At 40.9% G+C, this 27,699-nt stretch overlaps 1 protein-coding gene across 5 annotated transcripts in view; it reads left to right on the forward strand.

Annotated features, from left to right (window-relative positions):
- The window catches only part of LOC311265729 (kazrin-like), a 182,388-nt gene that overhangs the window by 138,423 nt on the left and 16,266 nt on the right, over positions 1-27,699 (forward strand). For all 5 annotated transcript variants that reach the window (XR_014623609.1, XR_014623610.1, XM_084367695.1 and 2 more), the window contains exon 5: positions 16,634-16,825. Coding sequence is in view for 3 of the 5 variants with exons in the window: in XM_084367695.1 (XP_084223821.1) it covers positions 16,634-16,825 (192 nt within the window). In the remaining 2 variants the exon portion in view is untranslated. The remainder of the gene's footprint in view (positions 1-16,633; positions 16,826-27,699) is intronic.

Consider the following 27,699-nt stretch of genomic DNA (forward strand, 5'->3'; position numbering starts at 1 on the left):
ATGACTGATTCTGTGTGTGCACTTAAGCTGTGGGTATTTCATTTAAAGTCTGACTCATCATTCTGTTCATTTTGAGAGCTTTTATCTTCCTTCCTTGCAGGCAGATGAACAGAGCTTCATTAATGCATTGGCTTATCACCTTTGTTTAAAATCGGGGCTTCTTCCGTCTGAGTACTCACAGTCATCAATCGTTCACTCACCTGCATCTAACTACATGTTACTGCAAGGGTGGGTGAATAAAGCAGGCATGCACCTCTGTGTGCACTAATAGTGACAGTCTGTTTACTTTCCATGCCAACGAAAGAAATTAAGAAGATGTAATTAAACTGAAATGTAGAGGGCTTTAAAAGATAGCTTTTACAATGAAATGTAAACATGGCCAGTTTATTGCAATTTAAAAGGGAGCTGTATTCTAATCCACTAAATGACGACAACATCCTCTAAATCCAACCTTTATTGCGATGCCTGTGCTTACTTTACTCTGTATGACTCCCTTATCTCCCCAGTTTGTCCAGCATACTTAAAAAATGTGGACCGATGGCCTTGAAAGCAAACAAAAATAATGTTTTTTACTGACTGATCTGAAATGCAGACAAGAACAAAAAACCACAGCGTTTTCCTTTTGCAAGTGTTTCACTCTGCGGTGGTCATTAAATTTGTTTTTTTAAAAGTATTAAGTTACTGAGCCCCTCAGGCAAGTCAGCAGCTGGCAGACCTGTTGCTGTGTTGCCTGCTGGTGTTAGACTACACACACATCGACGCTCACCTGCCTGTAAGCCCACACCTACACTGGGCTCCTCCCCTCATCTTTACGTGTGTGTGTGTGTTTGAATAATGTGGGAAAATCCTAGTGACAGCTCCTCCGTGCTCCTCCTTCTCCTTACCTAGTAAACCATTTGAGTTGAGGGGGAGGGGCTGAATGTACTGTATCACTGAACCCGTGGGAGTTGCTTTGAACAGGTACACTCACAGTGGCAGCTCGTGGATGTATTTCCTGGTGTCAAATGAGCCCGATTCTGGTGGGGAGAATACACAAAATGTCCCTGGTTTGAGTGAGGAGCGCTTGAGACAGGAGGATTTTTGGATTTTGGATTTGTTTCTGTCCTGAAAGTCTCTAGCTCACACCTGACAGATCCTGGAATCCTTTGGAAAACTCCCCTCGGAGGAGGGGATGAAGTCAGACGGGGAGCAAGGAAAGTCTGGTGAGTGAACGGAAACGACAAGTGCAGCTGCCACTCTGTGCCTTGTTGGACGAAAGTGTGACGTGAGTTTCAGTCCTGCACATGTAAAGGTCTTGCAGTGAAAAGGAGAAGGTGGTTAGTTCAGGGTCTTTCTGGACTAAGGATACTGCATTTCTTCTTCTTTTTCTTGAGGAGCGACATGTTCACGTGTTGGTGAGCCGTTAGGAGACTTTAACCTGCACTGACCTCAGAGTAGTTGTTGTTGTCTGACGTGGGGGGGCAGGGACTCCACCATTAATTAATTAGCATGAAGTCTGTTGTCTTTCATGTTGGTTTGAGCCGAGACTTTTTCTGCCAGCAGATCTGTGTTTTCTTGCATCATTCTGCTGACATATGGCTATAACTTTAAAAAATATGACCACAATTCACACTTTTTCTCAGCTGTTCCAGGAACAGTACACAGTATTTTATCTGAGTAGGTTGTGAATGAATTTTACTATCCTTCAATGACTGGATCACAGTCTTGGGGGCTAGTACAGTGAAGTTTGTCTCCAAACAACAGCGTTTTCATGGTCATTGTGCTCTGTTTCTATTGTAAACACTGTGGGCTGGGGTGGCTGGCTGCACTTTTAGCCTGAATGCAGCACATTTTACATTCACACAGGAGTTCTTGCTGCGTCAGCCAGCCTGGTTTCAGACTATCTTAACTGCAAAGCATTAAATTACAACAGCTGAGAAACGGTGCAATTTGTGAGAACAGCTCTAGGTTTTCTTCGCTGCTGTTTTGCCTCCAAATACCTGCATTCTTTATCTGCATACTGGTATCTCACCTGACCTTCAACCTTGGCCTGAAAACCGGCCAAACACAGAGGTAAAAGTTCACACAGCAGGACAGATAAACCCTGTGTTTTCTGTCTGAAATTCCATGTGCCAGCAACTCATATATGTGACGTAAAACTGGCCAAACTGAGTTGTATGTTGTTCACGAGAGTCATTTAAATCCTTCAAGCTCAAACCTGAGGTGTGGTTGTGACACAATTAGTGCTTTCAAAGCAAAACAAACACCTGGAGGCTATGGATGGCTGTCTTTGCCTAACTCTTACTATCCCAGGTGTGGTTATGTATTTGCAATTGTGCTCAGTTACTCACCTTTCCGTCTCACATTTCTGTGACAGCCTCTGTGATTATACCACTTAGGTAATGTACAATCTGTCTTTGTAAACTGAAATTGGACAAAATTAGTCATGTAGCCATTACTGCCTGTAAGGATAGCAGCAGATCATGTATAATCATATCTGCTGTATAATTTCCAAGCAGAATCTCTGAGAAATTATCTGCTTTTTCTGTGTTAAATTCACATCAAACCTTACAAAATTCTCAGCTTTCGGGCCTGTCAGTCAAGCAACGACACCCCAAATCATTTCAGATTTTGTTGCTCCTTTATGTCTCACGCCTGTCACTCAGAAAGAAAGCAGGGTTTTCAGATGAGTGACATGATGTCAGAGAAGGCTTAACCCTGTGGCTTAACACCATGTGAACCAGGCTGTAAATCAGAGGCTGCCGTTGGTTTCTTCTAGACAGCCTGTTAGTGTCCGACTGACCCGACACTCACTCAGGACCAGGCCAGGGCTATTGTGCTTGTACCTGCATTTAAACTCCTCTGAAGGCACCCACATGTCCATCTGTGCATACATGTCAATCAACGCTTCCAGCAGCCTCAGTTTGACAGCATAATTGCAAGAGCAGCTGAGTTTGGTCCTTGCTGTGTAATTTCCTCCTTTCACTGCCTGTGCTGCAGGTGAATGCAGCAAGTGTCTCTCCCTCAGGTGCTCGCCGCTTTGTTCGCCATTGCGGCAGTCAAAGAAGACAACTTAGAACGGACTTTAAGACAATCAGCCGCCTGTCAGAATCAAGTTAGGGCTGATTTTAAAGCACCTGTCATAATCATGAGCCATGCCACTTCTTTCTGAGAGCATGAAGTAATTTTGCATTTCACTGAGGATGGACTGATTGGAGCCTTTGTGATGTTCCATCCTTCTCTCTTTGTGTTTGAAAACCTCTGTGCCTAATCACATTTACTCTAAAGGAGAAGATTAATTTGGCTGTTAACTCTGCCGCTATCACAAATCAAATTCATCCCAATTTTCAGACACTGTCCATTCCTCTTCTGCTCATCAATTATACATGGATGGACGACAGAATTTGCTCTGTGGAAGCCACTGAAAAGGTAACTCCGATCAGTCTCGCAGCTTTATTTATTTAGCTGTCAGCGGACGCCCTCCTCATTTTAAGAACCGTGGAAACAAATGCAACTCCACGACCATTTCCTAAATATTTCCATCCCAGGATCTTATCAAGTATCTCAGGAGGCGGCCGGGATTGTTTTGGCACCTTCACACTCTAATTTGTCTGCCAAATCATCATTGTCATCTTGTCTAGACTTTTCTAGGTGGTAATATTTATTTTTGGCAACAGATGCATGATAGTTGATGTGTGATTGAAGGGTTTCGTCACAGTGGTAGGAGCCACCTCACACAGGTATGCTGACTTTGTGTGTGTGTGTGCGTGTGTGTGTGTCATCCACAGTTTGATGAAATATCCATGGTGACACTGTGTCTGCCCTCCTGTTTAGCCCAGACTATAAATAACAGCACTGTTAGCCCTCTGCACCAAAGGTCATTTCTCAACTTTATATGCACACAAACCCACACATGCATACACCTGCTGTCATACAAGGATGGACACACATCCAAACACCTTCAGCTACGTGCCTCGGATAATCACTTCACCCACCTAATAAGACGGATCAGCTGAATCTGAATTTGCTGTCACAGAAATTTCTCCCCAAAACAGAACTATTGCATCGGAAATTGTTGCTTTGTTATCTACTTGACTCCCACTCATGCACAACAAGATTATTCTCCGAAAATAACTGCTGATTTGTTTGCAGTACGGTTACAAGCGGGGGAAATGAGGTAAACATAATAGCACAATGTTAACAACTTTTAACAATGACATGGAGCCGGATGGAAAAGCGAGTGGTAAAAAGATGTTACAAAATGAGCTCAATGTTGATAGCTTGTGTATTCACTTCCAGGAGATGCTATTTCATATCATGACTGAGTGAATGACATGTTCCTATCCACATTATAATACCAGCACAGCTCATCAAGCACAACCATGGCAGCAATTATTGCCTGGCCTGATGCAGCCAATTAATAGTCTCATCATGTTTGGAGCAAGCTGTCCAGAATAAAATAGTAGCTTCTATCTGGAGGTTCATTAGTGCACCGACTCAGACTGCAATGCACACGTAAGTAGTTACCTTGCAAAATAAGCAAATACTGCATATTTCTTCCATCACAATATCCTAGAATTGGCTCAGTGTGTATTTGCACAGGATTATTTGCCACCTGAATGCCTACTAGAACAACATGCTGGAAAATGATTTATAGCACGGAGCTAATAAGAACATCACGAAGGAGGATAGTTGCCAGCCTGCACCTTCACTGTCACCCCTGTAGATGGGCTGCCATCTTGGCTCATTTGCAGTCTCTCACTCCCCCAGTCGTGTTTTAATGGCTCCATCCATCCATCCTTGTACCCACCATCCATCTTATCTCCCATCCATCCGTCCATCCCTCATGACCCGAGCAGCACCTCTTCCAGTTTCATGGAAACTCTGCTGCTAATCTCCATGACGAAGAAATGGGAAAAAGCTGTCCCGAGTATCTGTGCATCTGCAGTCCATGAGAGACAGTAATCTCACTGTTTGTGGCTTTTCACATCATAGACGGGAGACAGACTTTAAAGCAAACAGATTGTTTTGATGGATTACTGTCAATTCGGCTCAAGTACAGACTGTGAAAATGAGAGTGAGGGCTTCTTATGTAACTCCGCCAAAACTGAAGAGAGTTGTAAATCTCTCATGCTCAGTCCACCACACAAAAAAAAAACTTTTTGAAGTAGAAAATGCAAATCTGTGCCGTTCTTTTTAGTTATAGTAAGTGCACATAAGCGAGGTTTGTTTGTATGTTTGTGTCTTCCTGAGAGCAGCAATGCAAGTTCTGGCGAGTGCAACTGATACCATCCGCAGACGCACAAGAGGGTTTTAAGCCATCAGACGCAGATTGTGGGGGAATGCGGCTGGGATTACTGCCTATCTTTCTCTTTGATCATTTTTTTTTTCTTTTTTTGCTCACTGTCAAGCTCTGTTCTAACCCCACTGTCGCACAAGTTCAGCCCCCATTACTCCAAGGACCTGAAGCATGAAATAGGCTTGCCAGCATGTGGATGTCAAATTCTGTGATGTTAGAGCATGGAGCTACTTGATCGACACTGACTGACTAGAGGCAAGGGAGTCATGCGATGAGTGACATCGCCATTTAAATGCTGCTGATGTGAATTAACAGTGACATCCTTGAATTCTGTGGAATTTAGGTTGTAGTTTGCAGAGTGAAAGTCAGACGAGATGAAACATCATTAGGTTCAAACGATAACTTGATTGATAGCTGGTTCGAGATTCTCAGATATGAGGTTTTTCTCTGCTTTATATGATCTTTAATTTCATATTTTGGAGTTATCACCATCACCAGTTATCACCTTTCAGTTGTGGGAATTATTAGGATAATTTCCAGACATTTTACAGACTAAATGATCCCGTGTGTTCATTAGCCTGCTATAATCTTTAGTGACATCTTCATAGTCTCCTTTTTATGATCCTCCAACTTCAGAGCAATCTTGAGTTTATATGAGGCTAAAGACGACGGGGACTTGAGGCTTGCCTTCACTCTGGTGGGCTCATCAATAAATAGCAATCCATCCGTGTATGTGTTATCCTGAATACCAATCCCTCTTCATCACTGTCTCCGTTAATACAGAGTATTAGAGCCTGATTTCTATGATGGAGTGCCCCAAGACAAGGTGTGTTTTTTTCCCTTTTTTTCCGTTTTCATCAGGCGTGACCCTGTCATCTCCTCGGGCGACGCAGGGAGATTGTTCTGCTCATGAGAATTGACTAGCTAATCCAGAGCAAAAGCACTCCCAGGCCGAGGAGACACTGCAGGCTGCCTTCATCAGTCAGAGCTTAGGCGTTGCTGCCGTCATGAGCCGCTGATGAATTTGCTATCAATGGTCCATAAAGATGAGTGTGTGTGTGTGTGTGTGTGTGTGTGTGTGTGTGTGTGTGTGTGTGTGCGCGCGCGTGTGCGTGTGTGTCTGTGTGCGCGAGACGGAGAAGATGCACACTCTGACTTTTATTAATGACTCCAGCATCTCATTGAAAGATGAAAGGCTCTATGAAATATATATTTTTCAACCTGGCCTGAATAACGTGTTCAGGATCTGATGTGGAAATACTCACGTGCTTTCTCTGTCATGAAGATTTGCATGTGAAAGCAACGCATTTCACCTTTGCTGCCCTTCTGGCAGATTTTGAACACCTCATTTGTACGTGTGACAATCACTCCCTCTGTTTGTTTAACACTGGAATAGTAATAAATAGCTCAAATCACAGGTTGCCACTTGCAGCCGACGTAAAGGGGCCATATCAGTGTATGTGCACCAATTCAGGCATCTCTAGTTTCCATTAATTTCTTCACAATATGAAAATCAATCAGCAGATCCTTGAAACTCGCTTGAGTTGTGTAATTCGTCAGAGCATTAAGTCTGCGTTTCCCATTGCCGGTGTTACAGTTGTGTGGACTGCAGTTCAAGCGCAGATTGATTTGAAAATGTCAGCGCTGTATTAACTCACTCTGCTTCGCCTTAAGCAACTTTGACAAAAATTAAAGCGGACTTGATGTTCACTGTGATGGATTACAAAAGTCAAGCTGGTTTCATGAGTGTGCTAATAGATTTTTAGACTACAGCTACAAGGAATGGATATCAGTGACTGAAAAAATGCAGTTGAATTTTTAAAACAGCATCATTAGCAAAATGGTAAGTTTGGTGTGGAAAGTGTGCATGTTTGTCGTAAATGACCTTAATTCAGTGGTATGGTTCTTTCGGAGGGCAAATCATCGTTTGCAATACAGTTTTTTTTTGTCTCGAGTACGCTGATTCCCTCAGGAAGGAAAGGTCAGATAATGGCTGCTGTTTGTAGGCATGCCTGCAAAGGGCAAACATTAATCAGTATCCCATCATGCATTCAGTAATGTGTGTAGGAGTGTGCACATGTTTCACATGGATGAAAATTTATTTAGAACAGAATAATGCTTCATATTAAAAGTCGATGCTCCTGTGACATGCCGCGTTTCTGTGAAGGCATCCAGAGCGACACTGAGGGCATAGAAACTTCAATATCTATATGTCAATTTTCCAACACTGCAGATTGTGGATAAAATCCATGAAATTCATGTGCTTCCTGGGATATAATCACTACAGGGAAATAGAACCATGACGGAGGGGGTGCATTAGCCCGTGGGCTCTGTTGCATATAGGAATAACACTGCTCATTCTCATAGATTTTATATCAGTCGAGCTAGTAAAGGACTGGTGCTCTTCACTCTGTCACAAAGACTGTTGAGGCAACAGGAAGCATAGAGAGTGGACCTGAGGAGACTTGAGAAGTTTCAAAGACAAACATTGAAACAGAATATTCCTCTTCAAGATACAGTAAATTCAGATGAATTATCAGCGTCTGTCCTCTCTTGGTTTCCTCCCGGGGTCACAATTCTCCTGTATTTCTCCCAATTTATGAAGAATTTGAATACCTTTTTCCTCTTTTAGTAATCATAATCTGTCTCTGGCAGTGTACAGCGTGTAGTCTACTGCACTGTTGCATCTCACCCTCCCCATTGAGTGAGAGATGCACAGAGAAATGGAGAAGAAAAAGAAATACTTATGCTAATTTCAGATAGCCTGAAGAGAAGAAGAATTCTACCTTTACCTTTTAAAGGAGCAGGAGGGTCATGCATTTTGTTTAATTAGCCACGTCGATATTTCTGTTAATCACAGGGGTCCCACTGTGTCAATCATTTTGAAAGGCTGTAGGGCAGTGGCGTTCACGCACTCTCTAAGGGGCCGGGGCAAACGTCTCTGATGAGCTCCACTGCTGCCCTATGAGCGTCTGTTTTTGCCTCATGCTTATTTTATTGTTACAGAAGAATACATTAAAACAATCTGCTGTAAAATTGGCATCACAGGAGCATTCCAAAATCAATAATGTCTTTATTTTAAGTTTATTCAAATGAGTGCTGTGAAGGGTTAAGCTTTTAACCCAGCGTGTCATCTCTGAATGGGTTTTTTAGAGAGAATCTGCTTGAATGTAATTATTCAGGCAGAGCCACGGCTGAGTTGCCAAGTCCAAAACAAATAAGAGGATGTGGGCTGTTGCCTCATGAAAGCACTTGCTCCTCGCATTCTTGACCCGACTGCTTTTTCAGACCCTTTTTTATTTAACACATTCCTGATTTGGGTTGTGCCTTTGTCCTGTTGTACATTGTGCTCTGCATTCAGCCCGAGGATGAGGTTTTACTGTACATAGACTGAGAAAAATGCTGTTGGAGCTTAGCTAGTGCTGCACTACAGCATTGTCACTGCATGAGGATGTAGGTTTGGAAGGAATCGATTATGTGTCGCCTCACGATGTGTTGGGATATTATATTGCATGAATCGAAGCACTGTGTTCACATGATGTGTATAAATCACTAAGTTATTATGTGAAAGAAATATCTTATCAAGTGTGCTTGCTCCATTATTTATACATTGCTTAGCAGCAGTATGTATGGTGGAGTGGGACTGCCTGTTGCAGCAGCAGCCATCGTCAGCTCCAGACTGCTGGCCTGTGCTGTATGTCCTCGCTGTGCCAGCTGACCGAATGAGAATTCTGTGGGAACAATAGGCCTGTTAATTGATTTTGTCTCCAGTAACAGGCAAAAATTGAACCCCACCCCATCCTTCCCTCCCACTCACTCTGAAGAAGGAGAACCAATCTAAAAATTTCCCCCCTCTAGACACTTACTGTCATTCCCTATCAATTTTCGACCTCCAATCCCGTTCCAGCCAAGTCCAATTTCAGCTGCCTCGTGGCCACTGGAGTCTCTGACAGATTGCTGGACCTTTTGCAACTTTGGTTTGTGACTCCTGCTGTTTTTTGTAGACATTGGAGAGGTAGAACTGGAGGAGGGAAGAACAGGAAAAGACAAGAGACACTGAGAGTTGCATAGAGACAGAGAGAGATGCCCCACAGAAACATAATGTGTGAGATCTCCTGATTACATGGCTGAATTCTCTCTCTGGACCCAGAATACCAGCAAATTCTAAGACAAATGATAAAATCTAAAAAGTGTTCACAGTTGAAGCCATTTCACATTTTGAAAAAGGTCTATTTTCTCCTCAAATATTTAATCTGTTTTTTGCACCATTAAATCTAGGAGAGAAGATGACAGGTTTTATGTCCCTGGAGAAGTGCTGATATTTTGGAACAATTTTATGACTGGTCTCCACCATACCTAAGCTGTCCCACAAAGGCTGCAGGATTATTTAGGGGGACAGTTTCAGCCGTTTTGCTTAAATCATACAAATAGGAAATGACACTGATCAGATTCATAATTCACTGGTACCAACTGCATGTCAGCTGGTGCAGTGCTGCCATTATGCAAATGTGCACATTTAAGCAGTCATTTACATCAGTGGCCGAGGAGGGAGATTTTATTTACTGTTTCGATGAATCATAATAACCAGAGGCGGGCCTGTTTAGGGAATCGGAATGGAATGGAGGCAGAGAGGGAGCGAGGGTCAATGAATGCACATATTTCCTCGCTGATCCAGTCCGAGACACAGATCAGTCGTCATTAGCCTCACTTTAATCCCTGTGGTCCTTCATAGTTGCATAAGACTTCAGTCAGAGAAATACATTAAGCCTGTACTATTTAAAGAAGCTCCCGGTCCACAATTTTGTGTATTTCTGAGTATTAGAAACAGGAAATAAAAGCGCCAAGCTAATGCTTTTACGAGCTAAGCTGCTAATGCATCTTGAAAACACAGTTTTGTACATTTGCTTTTCTGTAATCTGTTAGTGAATGCTGCAATACTACAGACCATTGTTATTTCATTTGTTAGCATTACATTTGTTTGCAGAATTAATGCAACATTTTGCAACTTCTTTTACATTAAAATAACAAATTCGAAATCATTTTGATGGTACAGTTTCTTGCAATAGGGTGAATGGTGTCTCTGTCTCAGCCACTCCCCCTATCACTTGTCTCTGCACTATGGTATGTAACTTCAGTGAGAGGGTAGAATCACAAAAAACAATTTTACACCAACTGTACGCTACCTGCTCAGCATCATACACCAGACAAACACAGTTAGCATTTAGCTGGTGAACACACTGGGGCATACATTTAAGCAGCTATAGAGCCAGATATTTCCCTTTAGGAGTTGGTAGAGACCTTAAACAGAGCTGAAAGAAAGTGAATATTGGACTTTAATTCAAGTGCCCAGAGACATGACTCCAAATGAATGATAATGTTGCTCTGTAACTGTTCGATGTGTTAATAAGCAACTGCTAGCTAACAAATAAGCCATATCATCTTAAAAGTCGGTGATGTGTTCACAGCTTGTATATGCTGCCCCCAAGTGGCCAGAAAATCAGTCTTCAGGTAACAGACTGACTTCCTGATTCAGTCTTAACCTACTGTGCCCATCATAGTTTGATCTCACAGTTTCCTTTAATAAGAAATTATTACAGAAATATTAGGTGAGCAAACTGTTCCTCCAGATTACATGGTTTGGATCTGGTTTAACTGTCTGATCGTTTGGCTATTTGGGTTTCTTGCTATTATGATGTTGTTGTAGAGAAATACCATGTTCCCAGATTTACTTCAGTATGTAATGAAAAACAAAACAGACCTACAAAAATGAAAACCTGCAATACTGGATATACCATTTTTGTGTCTAACTCACACTGTACTCTACTATATGTCAGATTTAGTATGTGGTAGGAATTATTAAGGGGGAAGAAAGTTCTGCCTCGATCCGTCAGCCAGTGGGTAGCAGGTGGTGTTGAAGGCTGAGCTAACAGCACAGAGGCAGCAAACATCGGCCCTGATACATCCTCTCATCCCTATACTACTGAGGTTGTGATGGCAACAGATTCACACCACTGCAAACTCAAACACAACCCTGCGTTGACAAACTTTTCTGTGTGCTCACAGTGGTACACACTGACAAATACATCTCTTTTTTTTCTATTTATCATCTTTTTTTCTGTTTGGGAGAAGTAATTAAAGCCAGAAGGTTTTTTGTTGACAGTTGACTGGAAGTGGAGCTAAAAACAGCAGCGTCAGTCGAGATGTGTAGCTCTTGACTGTAGGTGCTGGGGTGAAATGATTTCCTGAACACAAACTTGGAAACTTGTTAATATTCTTTTCCTCTCTGGGTCGCATTATTTCTTTCAGTGCACTTAAAAAATGCCCAAGGTGCATGTTTAATGTGAATGCTAGCCATTTATTTTGTGAACACATATTGTATTTGTCATATTTTTAGCTTCTCTCAGGGCTTTTGCAATAGAGAATTATGGTACTCAAGAACACTCCATCAATAAAAGCACAGGAATTTTAATACATGTGCATTTTGAGATAAGAGAAGTCATTTTATGGACTTGATGCCAAAGAAAATAACCCTTGATGTAAAAAATTGGGAACATAATACCTGAAACAAGTAACAAAATGACTATGTTACTTTGCATACTCATATTCATCCTAAATTATGAGCCTCGCAATTTCCATGACACCAAAGTTGGCAAACGTTGCAGAGAGGAGTCTCCATGGGAATGAGCCGCACGCCCTGGAGTCCTGGAGGGGAGAGCAGGAGAGATAATGCTTATCAGGAAGCTCCCACTCTCACTGTCATTTATAATGCAGCGCTACAGCGCATGCTTCCTGCCAACCATTCGAGACGATGCGGACATTGAAGAATAGGTGGCTCCCCTGCTCCCCCCCACCCTTCCCCCCTACACCTCTTTCTGTCTTATCTAGAGTGCTCCAGCACTGCGCTCGCCTGCAGAAAGCCGGAGAAGACAATAACATATCTGTTTCCACCGCGCACACACTAATGACTACTCAGCTAATCTAGCATTTCCTATCAGAGATGTTGAGGGTCGTCTCGCTCCTAAATTGTAGGAATTTCTTCGGCCTCAAACGTTTTTTTTACCACAGTGTTGTGACAGATAATCAGGTCTCCAAGTTTCATTTAAATCAGGAAGCAGCAGTGTGCGGATATAAAATCTACATTTTCTCCATATTTTCCACAGGTTTATTTTAATCTTGAAGGAATCTGTGTCCTCATAAATCTTTGAGAGCTGGTATATTTATCTGCAACATATTCTCTAAATCAGTATGCACAGTTTAAAGGCAGGGATTTGACTGAGCACAGGTCTCTTTTCTGTAAAGTTATGTACTGTACATAGTATATTCAGTCTAACTATACATAGGCATTCTGACATATTCAAAAAGTACATATAGTAACTTTATAATGGTGGTTTTATGGTGTTAACACTGTCTGGGTTACCATGCTATCATGTCATATTCTGTACACATCGTTGGTCTAGTGCTTACTGACAATTTGTTATGTGTAGCAAAAATAGCAAAGACCCAAACGCAAGACACTCAGGAGGCAGGCAGGGCGAAGAACAAAAGGCAAGCTTTAATAAAGTAAAGCTTCAATTCAAAGTCCAATTTATCCAAAAGCCAAAATAACAGAATGCAAAGTACAAGCAACACAAACAGAAGGAGCAGGCAGGGGCACATCCAAGTACAAAGTACAAAAACTAAATAAAGTACAAACCAAAGAAGCACTGGGAACACAGGCGGGAACACGAGGAGCACAGGAGACAAAGGACTGCTGGGGGGGAACAGAGTAGACAAACTGACAAAGAGTGAGAGAAAAATACAGGCTTCAATAAACAGGTGCTAATTAACAAATAAACTCTGGTAAAGAGGAAAAAAAGGCGAGAAAAGGTCAAAGGGAGGAAGTGAAAAGCAAAACATGACAAATGAGGAGAGAACTACAAAATTAAAAAGGATATAAGTAAAACGAAACTCAAACCATGACACAATTAAGTACCGTAGGACTGTGCATGCTCTGTTAGTTTGGTTTTGCAGCCCTAATAAAGACCCAGTGGTCAAAACATGTTGGCTTTTTTTTTTTAATGATTTAGCTTTTTTCAGATTCCTATCTTTGGAGAGCCTGGATTCCCTCCTTGTTTAGATGCTCTGTTTTTTGTTTGTAAGGGATGGACATCTACTGTAGATCTCAATGTTAAAGTAGCTGTGGACAGGATTCTGTCCAACTAATGTCTGGTAATGTATAAGTAAATATTTTGTAGACAGTCAAGGAATTCCCGAAGGCAAAGCAACTTTATGACTATTACACATTTCATTCACAAAGGTAATTCAAAGTGCTGCACATGATGAATTTAAAATGAACACCATAAAACATCAAAACACATATTTAAAGTGTAAAAAATATTTTGAAATACATGTATAGATTAAAGGTAGTTCAGGATAATGATGACAGTTTGAGTCAAAGGCAGTGAAGAACAAAACATTTTTAAGTCTAGATTTAAAAGTAGTGAAAGATGCCAAGCACATCACAACTAAATGCTATTTTTCTTTGTTTACTTTGGACTGTGAACAGAAAACAGGCAGCTGCTAGGCAGCCAATTTACCATGCTGCATGTTACATCTGTTACTTGATGACGTGGTGTTTATTTAAAGTTTTGTCCCACTGATGTCCCACTGTGATCACAGCAGGAAGTGCAATAACAAGTGAGGTTGTGTCTCTTTGTTGCTGTGGTGAGATCACTATTTTATACTGGTTATTATAACTTACTGTGGGAGTTAACAATGTGGATAAGCTTACATTGAAAATCAAGTAAGACAGACCAAATGTCATTTTGTGTATATTGAATTCAAAGATTTGTACCTCTGCAAAATTTGAAACATGAGACCCTTGTTATTGAAGAAGCACATTCATTCTATAAGGGAGTGGGTGACACATAAACCATAATTGTGGGACAGAATTTATGGGTTGGCTATTAAAAATAAAAACCCATATTTTCAGTGTCCCTGTCCCTTATTTACGACTCCCTGGTTTGCTGCCTTTGCACAATCAATACATACAAACTTAATGAATAAGTAATCGAGTCTGTGACTATTATTGGATTTTTAAACACCAATGAACTGTATCCTGCGGTCGGTTGTTTCCAAAACGGGCCAGCTCTTTGGTTTGCCAATAAGGCCGTTGCTGCTTGAGTTGCTCTGTAAAATGCGGTTCTATTACCGGGTCCATTAAGTATACCTCTGTGTAATGACACTCCGCTCGCCGACGTTTTTCTCTCGACCCTTCTCCTAATAACCTCTTTTACATTTCATTTTCGTTATTTAGTGTGCAGCCCTTATCTTCAGCCACTTATATTCAGTCAGTGAACACAAATTAAAGGACTCAAAAGCCCCAGGAAGCAGGTGCACGCTGTACGAGCAGCATACTGGTCTTAAGGGCTTGTGTTCGTTTCAGGGGAGGAAAGGTGAGAGTGAGTGAGTGATCCATGTCAGAGAAAGGCTGCATACACCACATGTCCTCTGTATACTTTGTTGAAATGTCTGGTTTCCTTGAGTAATGTATCAATCACAGCTGTGGGTGCAGGAGGGGAAGATGGGAGCCTAACACCAGGCCTGCTGTAAGAGGAGTCAAGAATGAATTGTTAGTGTCGTGGCACAACCACTGGATTACAGATGATTATATGTTGTTCAGTCAGCAACATACAACAACAGCGAGTGTCACCGGTGACACATTCAGGCAACAGACAGAAAAACAGGAACATGTATACAAAATAGAGAATTGAGAGCAAAGTACCTGCTACAGATACGGCCTTTGTGAGTCATGCTCACTTCAGGTGCTGTTTCAAAACTGTGGAAATATTTTAGGTCAGTGTTTGTTGTATTGTTGTCATGGGGAGTTTGTAAGGGATTTTAGATTTACATGTTTTAATTTGATTTACATTTACTTTTACAAAATCTGACAAAAGCTACAGTGATAGTCCGATAATAACAGACACATGAGAGTGTTTTAAAGTTCCACTCTGAAAAAACATCTTTTCGCTGGTAAGCTGGTGATTATTTCAAACGTGCTTCTAACTAATGATTACTTTAATTTTTTTTTTTATTAGTCGTACTGATTAGTCAGAATAGTTGCCAAGTGACATTGATAATCGATTCCTCAGTTATTTGTTGAAACTCTACTCCAAACCTCACTTTTGGAGACCTGCAGTATTAGATGGGCAATGTGGGGGAGCTTACTGCACTGTTTTGCTGAATTGGCAAACATTGCTGGAAATCCACCTCTCGCCCTGCTCATTCTTCCTTTCTTTAACTTTTCACACTTCAAATAATCATCCGATCGTTTATTAGAAGTGCAACCTGTATTCTTGCTTTGATTTGTCCCTTCCTCCCCAAGCACTTTGTCATATTCAGCCCCCTCATCACAGTTCTTCCATTCATCTCTGATCGATTTCAGTGTTTCTGACAGTAATATTGGAGCTGGGATATGAGAGCATGAAGTGTGATTTATGTGAGGCACTTGATAGCGGAGCCATGCGAGATGGGGCTGAGCAGTTTTCCCCACCCCACCTCCCCCCTGCCCCGAGGATGCATGAAATTGAGCAGAATGACTCTACTCATCCTTATATAAATTACTCTCCATATGCTCCACCTAGACAAGCACATTCAGAGTGCAAAAAAAGACATATTTTTGGATTGAATATTTCTCTTTTGAGGTTTGATGTGAGAAATTGAAGTGTGACATTTGTCTGTTGTGGCTTGTTTTAAACGTGTGTGAAGTCCTCTCTCTGCTGCCGAGGCTTTTGGAAGCGCTTTGAAACATTTTCAGTGAGTCAAATTGTGAGGAAAAGTCTACTCTGCTGCTGTTTTCACTTCATTGTTTGCTTCTTTGTGACAACGGCAGGGAGGAACTCTTTAAAGCACCAGTCGCTGAATATTAGATGGATGCACCCCCCCTTCTTTTCTCATAACTTCTGCCAACACAGAGATGATTCAACAGGCGACTACAAAGACAGATTTCATTATAATATCAATGTCTTGTCTCTGCTCATCTCCTGGACCCCACCTACCCCTGTGACGCTTATTACCGACAGTAATTTGGCACTGCAGTTATCTCAATTACAAATGGAACCATAACCTCCTATGGTGATGTTAAATCGATTTAGCATTTCAGACATAACCATTTCTGCAGTCGTGTCGCTTTTCAAAGCTATTCCACCTCTGTGGGATTGGATCGCAGTTTGCATATGACCCCTCTGTAGCTACCGGAATTACATTTTAACTTTGGCTCAACACCCAATTCACTGTTAAGGACACAACCACGAATGTATTTGGCCATGTTTTAGTGTCAACTTCCTAAAGCTTGCTTTTCTTTTTTGTGTGATGTAGTCCTGCTGCGTGAGGAGGTGGCCCAGCTCCAGGAGGAGGTGCACCTGCTGCGGCAGATGAAGGACATGCTGAGTAAGGACCTGGAGGAGACCCAGGGAGGCTGCTCTGCCGACGTGCTCTCCGCCACCGAGCTCCGCGTGCAACTGGCCCAGAAGGAGCAGGACCTGGACCGAGCCAAGGAGGCCCTGCAAGGTAAGGATAGTGAAACAAGAATCTGTGTGTGTTATTTAACTCACTAGCATCTGTATGATAAAAAATAGAGACAATGATGTAAAAGATAGAAGGCAAGATTTGTCTGTCTTTGCTTTAAATTGTCAAAATAAGGCAAAATTGTCCTAAACGTCTTTCAACAAAGGAATAATTCAGAATGAATAGTGAATGATAAGCCACTTTTCTGATGTAACTTTTCTCCTGAATATTTATCCAATCTGTGATCTGTTCATATTTTTTTTTCTACCAGAATATTTTGTTAAAGAGGTGGCTTGATCTGTGGGTATGGGAATATTATTGAAATACTAAAGGCAGCAGTGTGTTAATGTGATCCTCTCTCTCTTGAAATCTCGAAATTGACAGAAGTGCAGGACTGAAAGAAAAAAAGGCGCAATTACAAATCTGTCTGCTTCCCCAGCACCAAGGACAGCGCCATGGATTTATCAATACACAGCACAGTTATGATATTTGGGAGCCATGGTCGTGATAGATTCTAACTTGAGCACACCTCAGTAAGATAAAGGGTTGATTAATCAGGCAGACTGGACTAACATATTCAACTTAACAAACCCTACACTCTCTCTGCTACTAGGGGATGGAAACGCAATTAAAGTAAAATCTAGTAAAGTTATCCAAAATAGTTAAAGTTTATATTATTTTAGTTGTCAGGTCAATTCTCATCAATAAACAAAAAAACAATAGTTATCTGGAAACGAGCCTAGAAAGCACTTTCATCTGTTGTCTTCCGTTTAATGTCAGATAGCATCCTATAAAACCAGAATAAGCCAACATTTTTTATAAAGTTAACATGTGCAAAAGAGCTTATTAACAAACCTGCACAAGACAGTTCAGTACAGAGACACGCAGAAATTATTTAACAGTTAAACACAGTAGTTTGCTTAAAAAAAAAAAAAAAAATGATATCCACCTATCATAGCCAGCTATTTTGAATAACACAACAAAAGTAGCTGTAGGCGGCTCTTCCCTGTTAGGTGAAAATTGGAAGTATGCAAAGCCGACTGAAGTTATATTAACTCTCTCTTCCTGCTGAAAACATTCTCTAATTATTTTGCTCCCAGCTGCTTCAGCTTCTCTGTTTTCCACTCCCCACTCATGCTGAGAGAAAACCTGCTGCATTTTGAAACCAGTGCATTTTTTCTTGTCACCATAATATTAACATGAGTGTCTAACAATGTGTTTAATGCTGCCCATTAGCTGCATTATGGTCCATTAGCATGTGTTCCACTCGAGAGATGGAGTGGTTTTTCTTGGTGTTGGGAGGGGACGCTAATGCTTTGACTTTTCTTTTTTTTTTTTTTTTTTAAAAAGCCGCTCCATGCTGCAGGCAAATCACACCGCTATGTTCCCACTCTGCATCGCCCACGTACCTCGATGTACATACAGCATGATGTACCGTGGCAGCGCCACTGTATCATCGGAGCAATGCTGGATTGTGAATTTACAAATGAGAGAAGAAGAAATTCTAAAAGTTCAGATGTCTTTATTAGCTTCAGCTAAATCTTTCAGCTCAGTGTTTTATCACACTTATTTGTGTATATACAAAAAAGCTCTCTGCCTAAAACCAAACTTAGACTTCACAGAAATAGGGATTTGAATGCTGTGAGAGGACTGCATTGAAACTTAGCTCCCTGGAGAGTTTGCTAAAAGGCAAGCCAGGGCTTGACTATGTAATCAGAGCAATGCATTGAAAATAAACACTATTAACAGCCTTTAAAGGTGGATGTGCCATTGAAATGGTCAGCATTTAGCGTTTTCGTCCAGACTTTTTTTTTTTTTTGCGCTTCCTTTCTTCAAGTTGAAAATTAGTGCTTTTCTACCTGGAAATACTGATTAGAATAAGATGTGTGGATGCTTTATTCTTTGGTTCAAATATGTTGAGTAATAGCTTAACAAAAAGATAAAAGCTGCGATGAAAAATCAGTTTTAATGTTTGACTATGGGTTGAATGTAATTTGTGCACTAATCACCTGACTACAGGTTGATACAACATTTCATTTGCAAACAAGAGCACCTTGGAAACTGCCTTAAAGGTGCAATATGTTAAAATTTGTCACCTGTCAAATTCATATTTAAAACAAATAGGGCCGGCATATCACCAGAGTAATCGTTGTTAACTGTAGCTGCAGCTAGCTCGTCAGCTCAGTTAGCTCAGGGACCAGAAGAGTATTGGTGTATTGCTGCTAGGGGCTGGGGCTAGCTGGTTAGCATGCTAATTTCAGTAGATATCTCTGTATTTCAATCCATAGACATCACAATGTCAAAAACTGTTATTTCTTTGCATTCTTTGGATAATTTTGATTTCCTATGTTTTAAATGTTTCCATTTAAAACATACAATCTTATAGTATATGGTCCCTTTAATATTCAGTAATCATCCTTTCAGAACTGATAAAGTGTGTGTAGCGCTTAATGACCAACAATGACAGTGTTTGGTGCCTTGATTTAATGCACGAGTGAAAACAAAATGAGAATACGCTTACATATTGCTTTCACGGAGCCTTTGAGCAGGGTAAAGTAATGAAGAAGTTCTGCCAGGCCAGGCTCAGTGGATTGCAGGGCATCAAGCAGAGATGTCATCAGCGTGGCAGTGAATCATTCTTTTCAAAGAATTATCGCCTGTGGAACGAAGCAAGGCACAAAACCACCATTTGGTATCAGACAAAATGCATGACATGCTGTCAGGGGATTTTGTTGCTGCGACATTTCACTTGACACTTGCAGCCTACGCTTTCTGAAAGAATTGAACAAAAACAAAATGGACTGGGGCCGTGTACAATGGCGAACACTTCAAATAAATACTTATCTCTTTTTCAGCTGGATGTTTGGCTGTCTGAGGAGACTGCACACTGCGTCATACAGTCATTTGTATGACTCAGGCCTGTTAATGAAGGCCAAAGCTTACCAAGCCCAGCAGGCACTGAGAGCAATCAGCAGCTAATGAAAGCTTTATAAAGGGGGACTTTGGTTGGCTTACAAGGTCCAGAAACATTAAGCAGGGTGGATCTGGTCTGCAATTAAGATGGGGTATGTGGGAGGACAACAGGAAATTGGCTGCTGTCATACTTGAGTCGGGTTAGTTGGAGTAATTCAGAAAGCCAATTGAAGTGACTGTGAACTTGAGTGAGAAGACGCCCCTGTTGCTATTTTGTATTTGTTTTTGCTCTCAAAGCTGTTTTGTATAAGCAAGAGAGCAGAAGTTGAGGTTCAAATACAGCTTTTGACCCGTGAAAATAAATAAATTTGCCTTCAGTGGTGAACGCAGAAAGACTTCTGAATTATTTATGTTTTTTATTGTTATTTTCCACATGACCTGGCCTGTAGAGCAGAAGCTGGTTCCAAGCTCTTTTGTTAGTCCACGGTTGTCACACTCCATCTTCATACACTGTCACAGCGGCTTGCTCAGACTCCAAGGATACTATTTTTTATGACAGCTATGAAAGGCCAACAAACGCATTAGCTAGCTTTTTGCTCTTATAGTGTTAGCATGCAGTGGGTTGCAGCCAGTGAATTCTGGCTTTGTCCCCAGCCCCCGTATTTACAACTGTTTCTGAGCAGAAAGTGGAAACAAATCTGTCATCCCATTTTGTCTCATCTTCTTGTTTGTGTAGCTCTTCCAGCTGCTTCCATTGAATGCGTTCATGTTCTGTATTGCAGATACTTGGCCATGGTCCCGACTGCTGTGGTGCTAATTGCAGTGTGTGGGTTTAATGTGATGAGGGCAGCACACAGAGGGAAACTCTAAAAGTCAAGGAAAGACAGGTTTATTTTGTGTAAGTTAATAGGCTGATGAGTTTTTATGGCCATGAGGGACGATGGAGATAATGAAGACATTTTGGGTTAAACGGAGGAAGCAGAAAGATATGAGTAATACTAACCAGCTAGCAATTCTTTGTCCATGAGATCATGAGAAAATTTTAGGGCTGCTAAAGTGCACTATGGGCCAGATGTACAAAGATGTTTGAGACATTTTTCAGCATGTTTCTGGGATACAAGGCTTCATGTGTGCCTGAAACACAGCTGTAAAACGTCATGCACAACATCCACATCTGCCCAGGTCTAAAGGCAGAAGTGTTTATATCTGTTTCAAATGGCCACACTCAAGGTCAAGGCAAAATCTTCTGACATACCAACAGGCGAGACACAATAAAAAGTAAATTTTCAGACTTTCATGAAAGTCCTTCGCAGTATAGACCATATTCACACGCCAGCCATTTTCCTCCGATGTCACGCTCAGGGTGGGAAACTCAAATGTCGTTCCAGGCTGCAAGTCCTATAACCGTAGGGGGAAAAAAAATGTTTCATTTGTGTTTACAAATTGTTATCACTTCGCCACCTCCCGACCTATCAGCAACTGAAAAGGCATATTTTAAGAGGTTATTATTTAATAATGTTTGATAGTGTTACACCATACAATAGGAAATGCAAATTAATTCAGAAATATCAACACACATCTTGGACACATTTATTTAAGCCTGGATGTAAAATAAATGGATGTAATCAAACGGTAATGTTAGCTAGGAACTGGTTGAATGCACACGTTAGCTAATGGACTATCAAATATGTTGTTTTACCTTGAAATGGCCTGAAGTCCCTCCAGATTGTCACTATTTGTTGTCTTTTGAGTTGCTAATCAGTCTGGAAGCAGTGAAATAGTAATGATTTGTCAGATTCCTGATGTTTATAGGAATTGCAACCCCAAACACTGCAGCAAAGCATTGTTCCAGCTCTTGAGCTTCCCACCCTGAGTGTGACTTCAGAGGGAAATGGACGCTGACTGAATATGGCCAATAGATTGCAGTTGTACATAAGTGATGGAAGCATTATAGTCTTGATGATGAAAAAAAGTGGTTGTGATTGTTGGATTGTCTGTTTCAGAAAGTCACAAAATTTGTCTCTTCCCCTTGATTCTCTTTAAAATGGAGATTCAGATGCTGTTTAACAACTCGACAGGCACTTCAACTGAAGCATACTGAGGCCTCCGGTATATCTTGTCAATTTGATATTTTTGTTTACTCGTGAGAATGAGAACATGTGTTACTTTGTGATTAAATGTATTTTTACTATTACAGTGCATGTCTAACTTCTTGATAAACAGAAGTAACTGTGTTTTCCAATAGGTTAGACAGCCTTTTGTTATCATGATTGAGTTGAGCATCCTTAGACTTAACTCAGGGTTGGATTGTCAGGGAAACTTGGAGGTTGACATCTACTAGTGAACCTGTTCAGAGCACCACATAGTTGCGGTTGCCAACTGATCTCACATTCATGTCTGAGGTTATGTTTATTTCTAATGTTGCTCAGCATTCTTTGTCTGGTTACTTTTTGTGCTTGAAAGGTTTGTAACACATTAGTTTTTGGCATTGGAAATAGTTGTGTTTTAAAATGGCATCTGATGCAAAATAAACAAATAAATAAAAACATAGGGCAAATGTTCTCGAGAATACCTCATTAACCACAGCAATTTCCGTATGCTGCCGATTGATTGGAGGCAGGATGTCGACTCTATTTGATTTCCCCTTGTTTTCATAAGGGTGGCATATTGTGAACATCCCGCCAGATGCTCTGGAAAAGTGTTTTCCTGAAAGAATGAGAGCAATGTTTGGAGTTTTAAGCGCCCCAGGGGCCTTCCAACAATTATTGTGATGCGGAGGAGCTTTGTGTTTTCTAGTGTTTATTTATTTATTTTTCTGTTGTTCTGCTGTGGGTGACAAAGAAAAAGACTGGAGTGATGAAGTCGCCTGAACCAAATGCATCATCCCCTGCTTTGCTCTCTGCCACTTGAGATAATACCTGTTTACTTTGAGAATGGTTCACAGAAACTGTGTTGTCACTCCTGCCTTCACTTTAGACAGTTTGTGGCTAAATTACATGCAGATTTTTCGGTGCCTATGAATACAAAATGGAGAACGCGGAGAGGAACGCTGCTTTGTAGTCTGTTTTCTCTCCTTCATTTTCTCCCTCGCTGTCTCATCCTCTGTCCCCTCCTCCGCCTTTGTTTGGTGTGATGCCCACACCATTTCAATGTTAAGACCTGAGCTCACTCCCACTGTGTGCCAGACATTAGCCTGTGAGCACTGTAATTGTAATCGTGGGTAATTGCAACCTCTCACAATTACAGGTTTTGTTATGATGCCTGTAGGAGCTCGGTCCAACCCAAAAGCTGCTGCTTGAAATCATTTCGTCCGCCCTACCTTGAAGTACACAAATGGTAATGAACTGAATCTGTCCTCACAATCGCCAAAGCCTTGAGTGAAGGTACAATGAGAAAATAAAGCGCTTGGTTAATGCAGTTGGTCTGCTCTCAAAAAGTGTTTAGGTCTACCCAATACTTATTTGGACTTTCTAATCAAAGTGTTGTTTAATGAATTTTCAAAGTATAGCTGGCCTTCGCTGCTTTTTTTAATTAGCTATTGGCTAATTACTATCACTGAGGGACCCGCAGTCAATCCAGAGCTCATATGAAAGCAGCAGACAACTATGTATCATCAAAGCACAGTGCTGCCTGCTGCTTAGTGTCATTTCACGCTACACTGTACTCAGAAAGCAGCTCTGTCCTTGACTACAAGGCCTCTTCATCTACTAGGTGTGTAAGCACCACAACACACACATACACAAACACATACAGACACATCCAGGGGTGGAAGAAGTATTCAGATCCTTTACTTCCTTGAAAGTACTAATACCACGCTGTGAAAATACTGCGCTGCATTCAAAACCTTACTCAAGTCAAAGCATAATTAAGATGAGCAAAATGTACTTAAGTTTGAAAAGTAAAAGTACTCACTGTGCAGTAAAATGGTCCTTGTCTGTCTCTTAAAAATATATTTGATGTTTTTGATTGATATTACTGATGAATTAATGTGTATGTTGCATTCTATTGCTGTAGATGTTTAAGATTGAGCTCATTTTAACTATTATATATTCAGTAGTTTAATTTACGGCAATGCATCATATAAGAGCATCATGTTTGTAGCATTGTTGTCTTGTGAGAATCACGTATCTCTAAAAAGACAACTTATCACAAGCGCGTTTTCAGCTTTGTGACGATGCATTTTCCAGCAAATCCAGTTTTGAATAGTTTGTCTATCTTAAGTAGTAGGAGAACCCTGAAAGACACTCCTGATCCTCCAGTTTATCAGAAAAAATCTGGAGATACATGGTTTTCATTAAAAAGGATATGATGAAAAATGTGTTATCTGAAAAGCACCTAGTAACTAAAGCTGTCATGTAGTGAAGTAAAAAGCATAATATCTGCGTCTAGTACCAAGTGGAGTCCAAGTATAAAGTTGTATAAAATGGAAATACTTAAGTAAAGTGCAACACCTCAACAATACTGCCCCCCGCAGTTTCTGAGAGCAACACCACTGCCGTTAATACAAATCCCAGGTCTGTGACAATATGTCAGACATAATGAAGGTGCTGACTACAAACAAAACTCGTCATGTCATAACAATGTTATGTGTTGAAAACTTGTATGTTGCAGTAAACATGTATGTAGCACTCTGATCCGACCCTCTCAGTCACATAGTGCAGAAACAAGTGATGGGGGGGCGGAGACACAATTCACCCTGTTACAAGATACTGTACCATCAAAATTATTTTGAAGCTGTTATTTTAAGGCAAAATAGATAAATAATGATGCTTTAAGTACAGTACTCCAGTAAATTTCTTTCATTCCACTACTAAATACAACCAACACAAACACTCAGCGCCGCCAAATCTCATTATGCTACTTAACCTGATAACATTAAAGTAATTGCGACAGTTTTAGTGATGACTTTAATTTTTAAACAAATGAAATAAGAAATCCTCCAATTGAATTTTGGAAATCCTTCTGGGCTGCCGTGTGTTCATAAATCTTTTATGTCCTCAGTGCTGGCAGCTTCATATTAACAGGTAATGAGAACAGTTTTGCTTTTTAAATTTGCCCCTCAGTCCATTCAAATTGGATGGTCCGGAGCGAGAACACGTGAGTGGATCACAGCATTTACAAGTGTATCTCAGTCAGCACCATCGAGTCAGAATACATCTCAGCTGACTTGGTGTTTGCGCTCGAATGTTACAGCGGTGTTAGCTCACACTCAGCCTCTTACAGTGCCAGTTAATTTTGTTTTGGTGAAGTGAAGACAGAGAGGTGAGTAATGAGGAGCTGTTATGGGATCAAAGCATGATTCTCCCCCCTGATTCCCTGATGTGTCAGTTCTGCTGTTCAAATAGCTCGTACACACACTCATTCACACACAAACGCTAGCGCTAGCACTTCCCCTCCAGATCATCTATTAGCGAGCAATGTTTGATCCATTTTTAATGGCTCGCTCATAGGCTGTGCATAAACCTATAAAAAGGTCAAATGTCATTGCTGAGGTTTGTATATTCATAATAAAACATCAATGAACTCTTAATTGCTGTGTCGGAAAATCACCACGACGGCAAAGAAGTGTGATACAGTAGTAACATCATTTCAACCTCGTACATCCTGTGAGTTTTTTTTTTGTGTGAGGAAGTGAGGAGGTGATACACTGTGCAGCTCCGAGGCTCCTGCTTCATTATTCAGCTGGCAGATTTTAAATCCCAATCCGTGAACACTGGACTCCCTCCAATGAGCTGGTGTCTCTTTTGTTCTCTCCCCAAATAATTATGTTAAGAGCCGACTAAAAGCCTGTCCCTTCTCTTTAGGGCTGAAGTTATATGGAGTAGCGTTGGTGTGAAGTGGTTTCATTCATTAACGTGAAGAACATCATTTTCTGAGGGGGTGTTGATAAGTGGGTCTCTTTTGTGATCCTGATGTTCATAATAGCATGGAAAACTGAACTGGAAAAATTGCATATGCTATGGACGTTGACTCCTCAAAGACCCCTGTATTGTTGCCAAAGTCGCTTGTCGTTTATTTGTCCATATAGAAATGTTATTATACCTGTGAAATGTTATTTAGCTGAAATCATGGCTGGGATCTATATTGACATATTGTTGCTGTAATAGATGGGGCACATTGAGTAAAAGGGGTTGGTATTTTGGATGTGAAAAGCCTACCTAGATGGCTGAGGTTGATTTTGATTCTATTCAGTTAATGACCGATCAGAAGCCCTTTCTACACAGAGGTCAGGCGATACTGTCCCAAACGAAGACCCTTCTTCATGCTGGCTTTGTTTTTTTACACTGAACCAAACAACGGCCAGTGTGTGATTTTGGATAGCATGCCATCGTTGAGCAAGCAAAAGGGGCGCAACATGCAGCACAACAGTGTCTGTGTCTAGTGAGCCATTTTAAATAGTTGTCAGGCTGCCCTTTCTAAACAATGGCATAACAAGACAAATAATGATTATTTAGCAGCAGCAGGGATGCTAACTGCTGCTAAATGATCATTATTGCTAGCTGCTTTTTATATTGTCAAAACGTTGCACCCCAGTCCCGTCCTGCAAACCTGTAAATCTATAAAAGGGTCAGATAACATGTTGATTTGGTTCTGATTCTACCTTCACTGCAGGCAAAGAGGTGAAACAACAACAACAGTCATCGAACTTTTCATACAGAACGTAAGGCAGAATAACGGTGCATCATCCCTGCTGTGTACAAAGGGCTAGAGAGTCTTTTCTGGGAGCATGAATAACGATTGACACTTACCCACATATATTCATGTAGTGTTTTTAAAGTGATAGTCCACCAAAAATGTGTTCCTTTAGCATCAAACAGCGAACCCCCTGTAGGCTTGAAAGGCAGCTGTAAACAGTTCGTAGTTTGCTTCTTCACAAACAGCAGCAGCTCTGGTCAGCTCGAATTCATGTCACTTATAAAAGGGATTCCTGTGGTGACATTTTTTCACAGCAGGAAAAAAGTATCAAAACATACCAAAAATCTCTCCTCCTGCAAAATATTCCACTCTTCTGCTGTCTGCAACACTCAACAAGGAAAAGAAATTCACAAAACAGCAACAGGAACATACCCTTACCCTTTTGACTTCTACAAAGAGGAAGTGGAATGACAAATAACGCGCAATTAAAATAAAAAATCAGACAAATATTTAACACAAATATGAAGCTGCTCAAATAGTAACCAGCTTGCCACCTTCCCTTGGTGTCTGTCCTTTGCTGTGTATTTCTATCAATCTATGTTTAGCCTTTATTTACATTTAATTAATTAAAGGAATAGTTTGTAAGTATTTTACCTTTGAACAAAAAGGGACCCAAACCCAAGATATGCAAAGACGGGCAGGTGAAAACAAAAAGCGAGCTTTATTAAAATGAACCTAATCCAAAGTGTTTGGATTCCAAAATACAAAAGGCAGTCAACAAAAAAATCTGGCAACGAAAGGCAACTAAAACAGAAGGAGCAAGCAGGGGCAAATCTGAGAATAAAAGAAGTACAAAAATGCAAAAACTAAATAAAGTACAAACCAAAGAAGCGCTGGGAACACAGGCAGGAGGCACGGGATTGATGAGGGGAAACAGAATCGACGAGCTGACAAAGAGTAATACAAAACACAGGCTTAAATAGACAGGGACTAATTAATACATGAGTTCAGGCGAACAGGGAAAAAAGCGAGAAAAGACGAAAGGGACAAAGTGAAAAGCATCAAAGTAGCAAAAACATGACACATGAGGAGAGCACTACACAATAAAACATGAAATAAGTAAACCAAAAACTCAAACCATGACAAAGTATGCTTATTAACTTTCTTCTAGTATGTTAGATGAGAAGATTGATGCCACTCTCATAGCTGTACACTATATATGAAGCCAGAGCCTGCAGTTGGTTAGCTTAGCTTAGCATAAAGACTGAAAGCAGGGGGGAACAGCTAGCCTGACTCTTTGAAGGTACCAAAACCTAGGTAATTTGTGG

This window comes from Pagrus pagrus (genome assembly GCF_965226575.1).
Source record: "Pagrus pagrus genome assembly, chromosome: 11".
Classification (NCBI taxonomy): Eukaryota; Metazoa; Chordata; class Actinopteri; order Spariformes; family Sparidae; genus Pagrus; species Pagrus pagrus.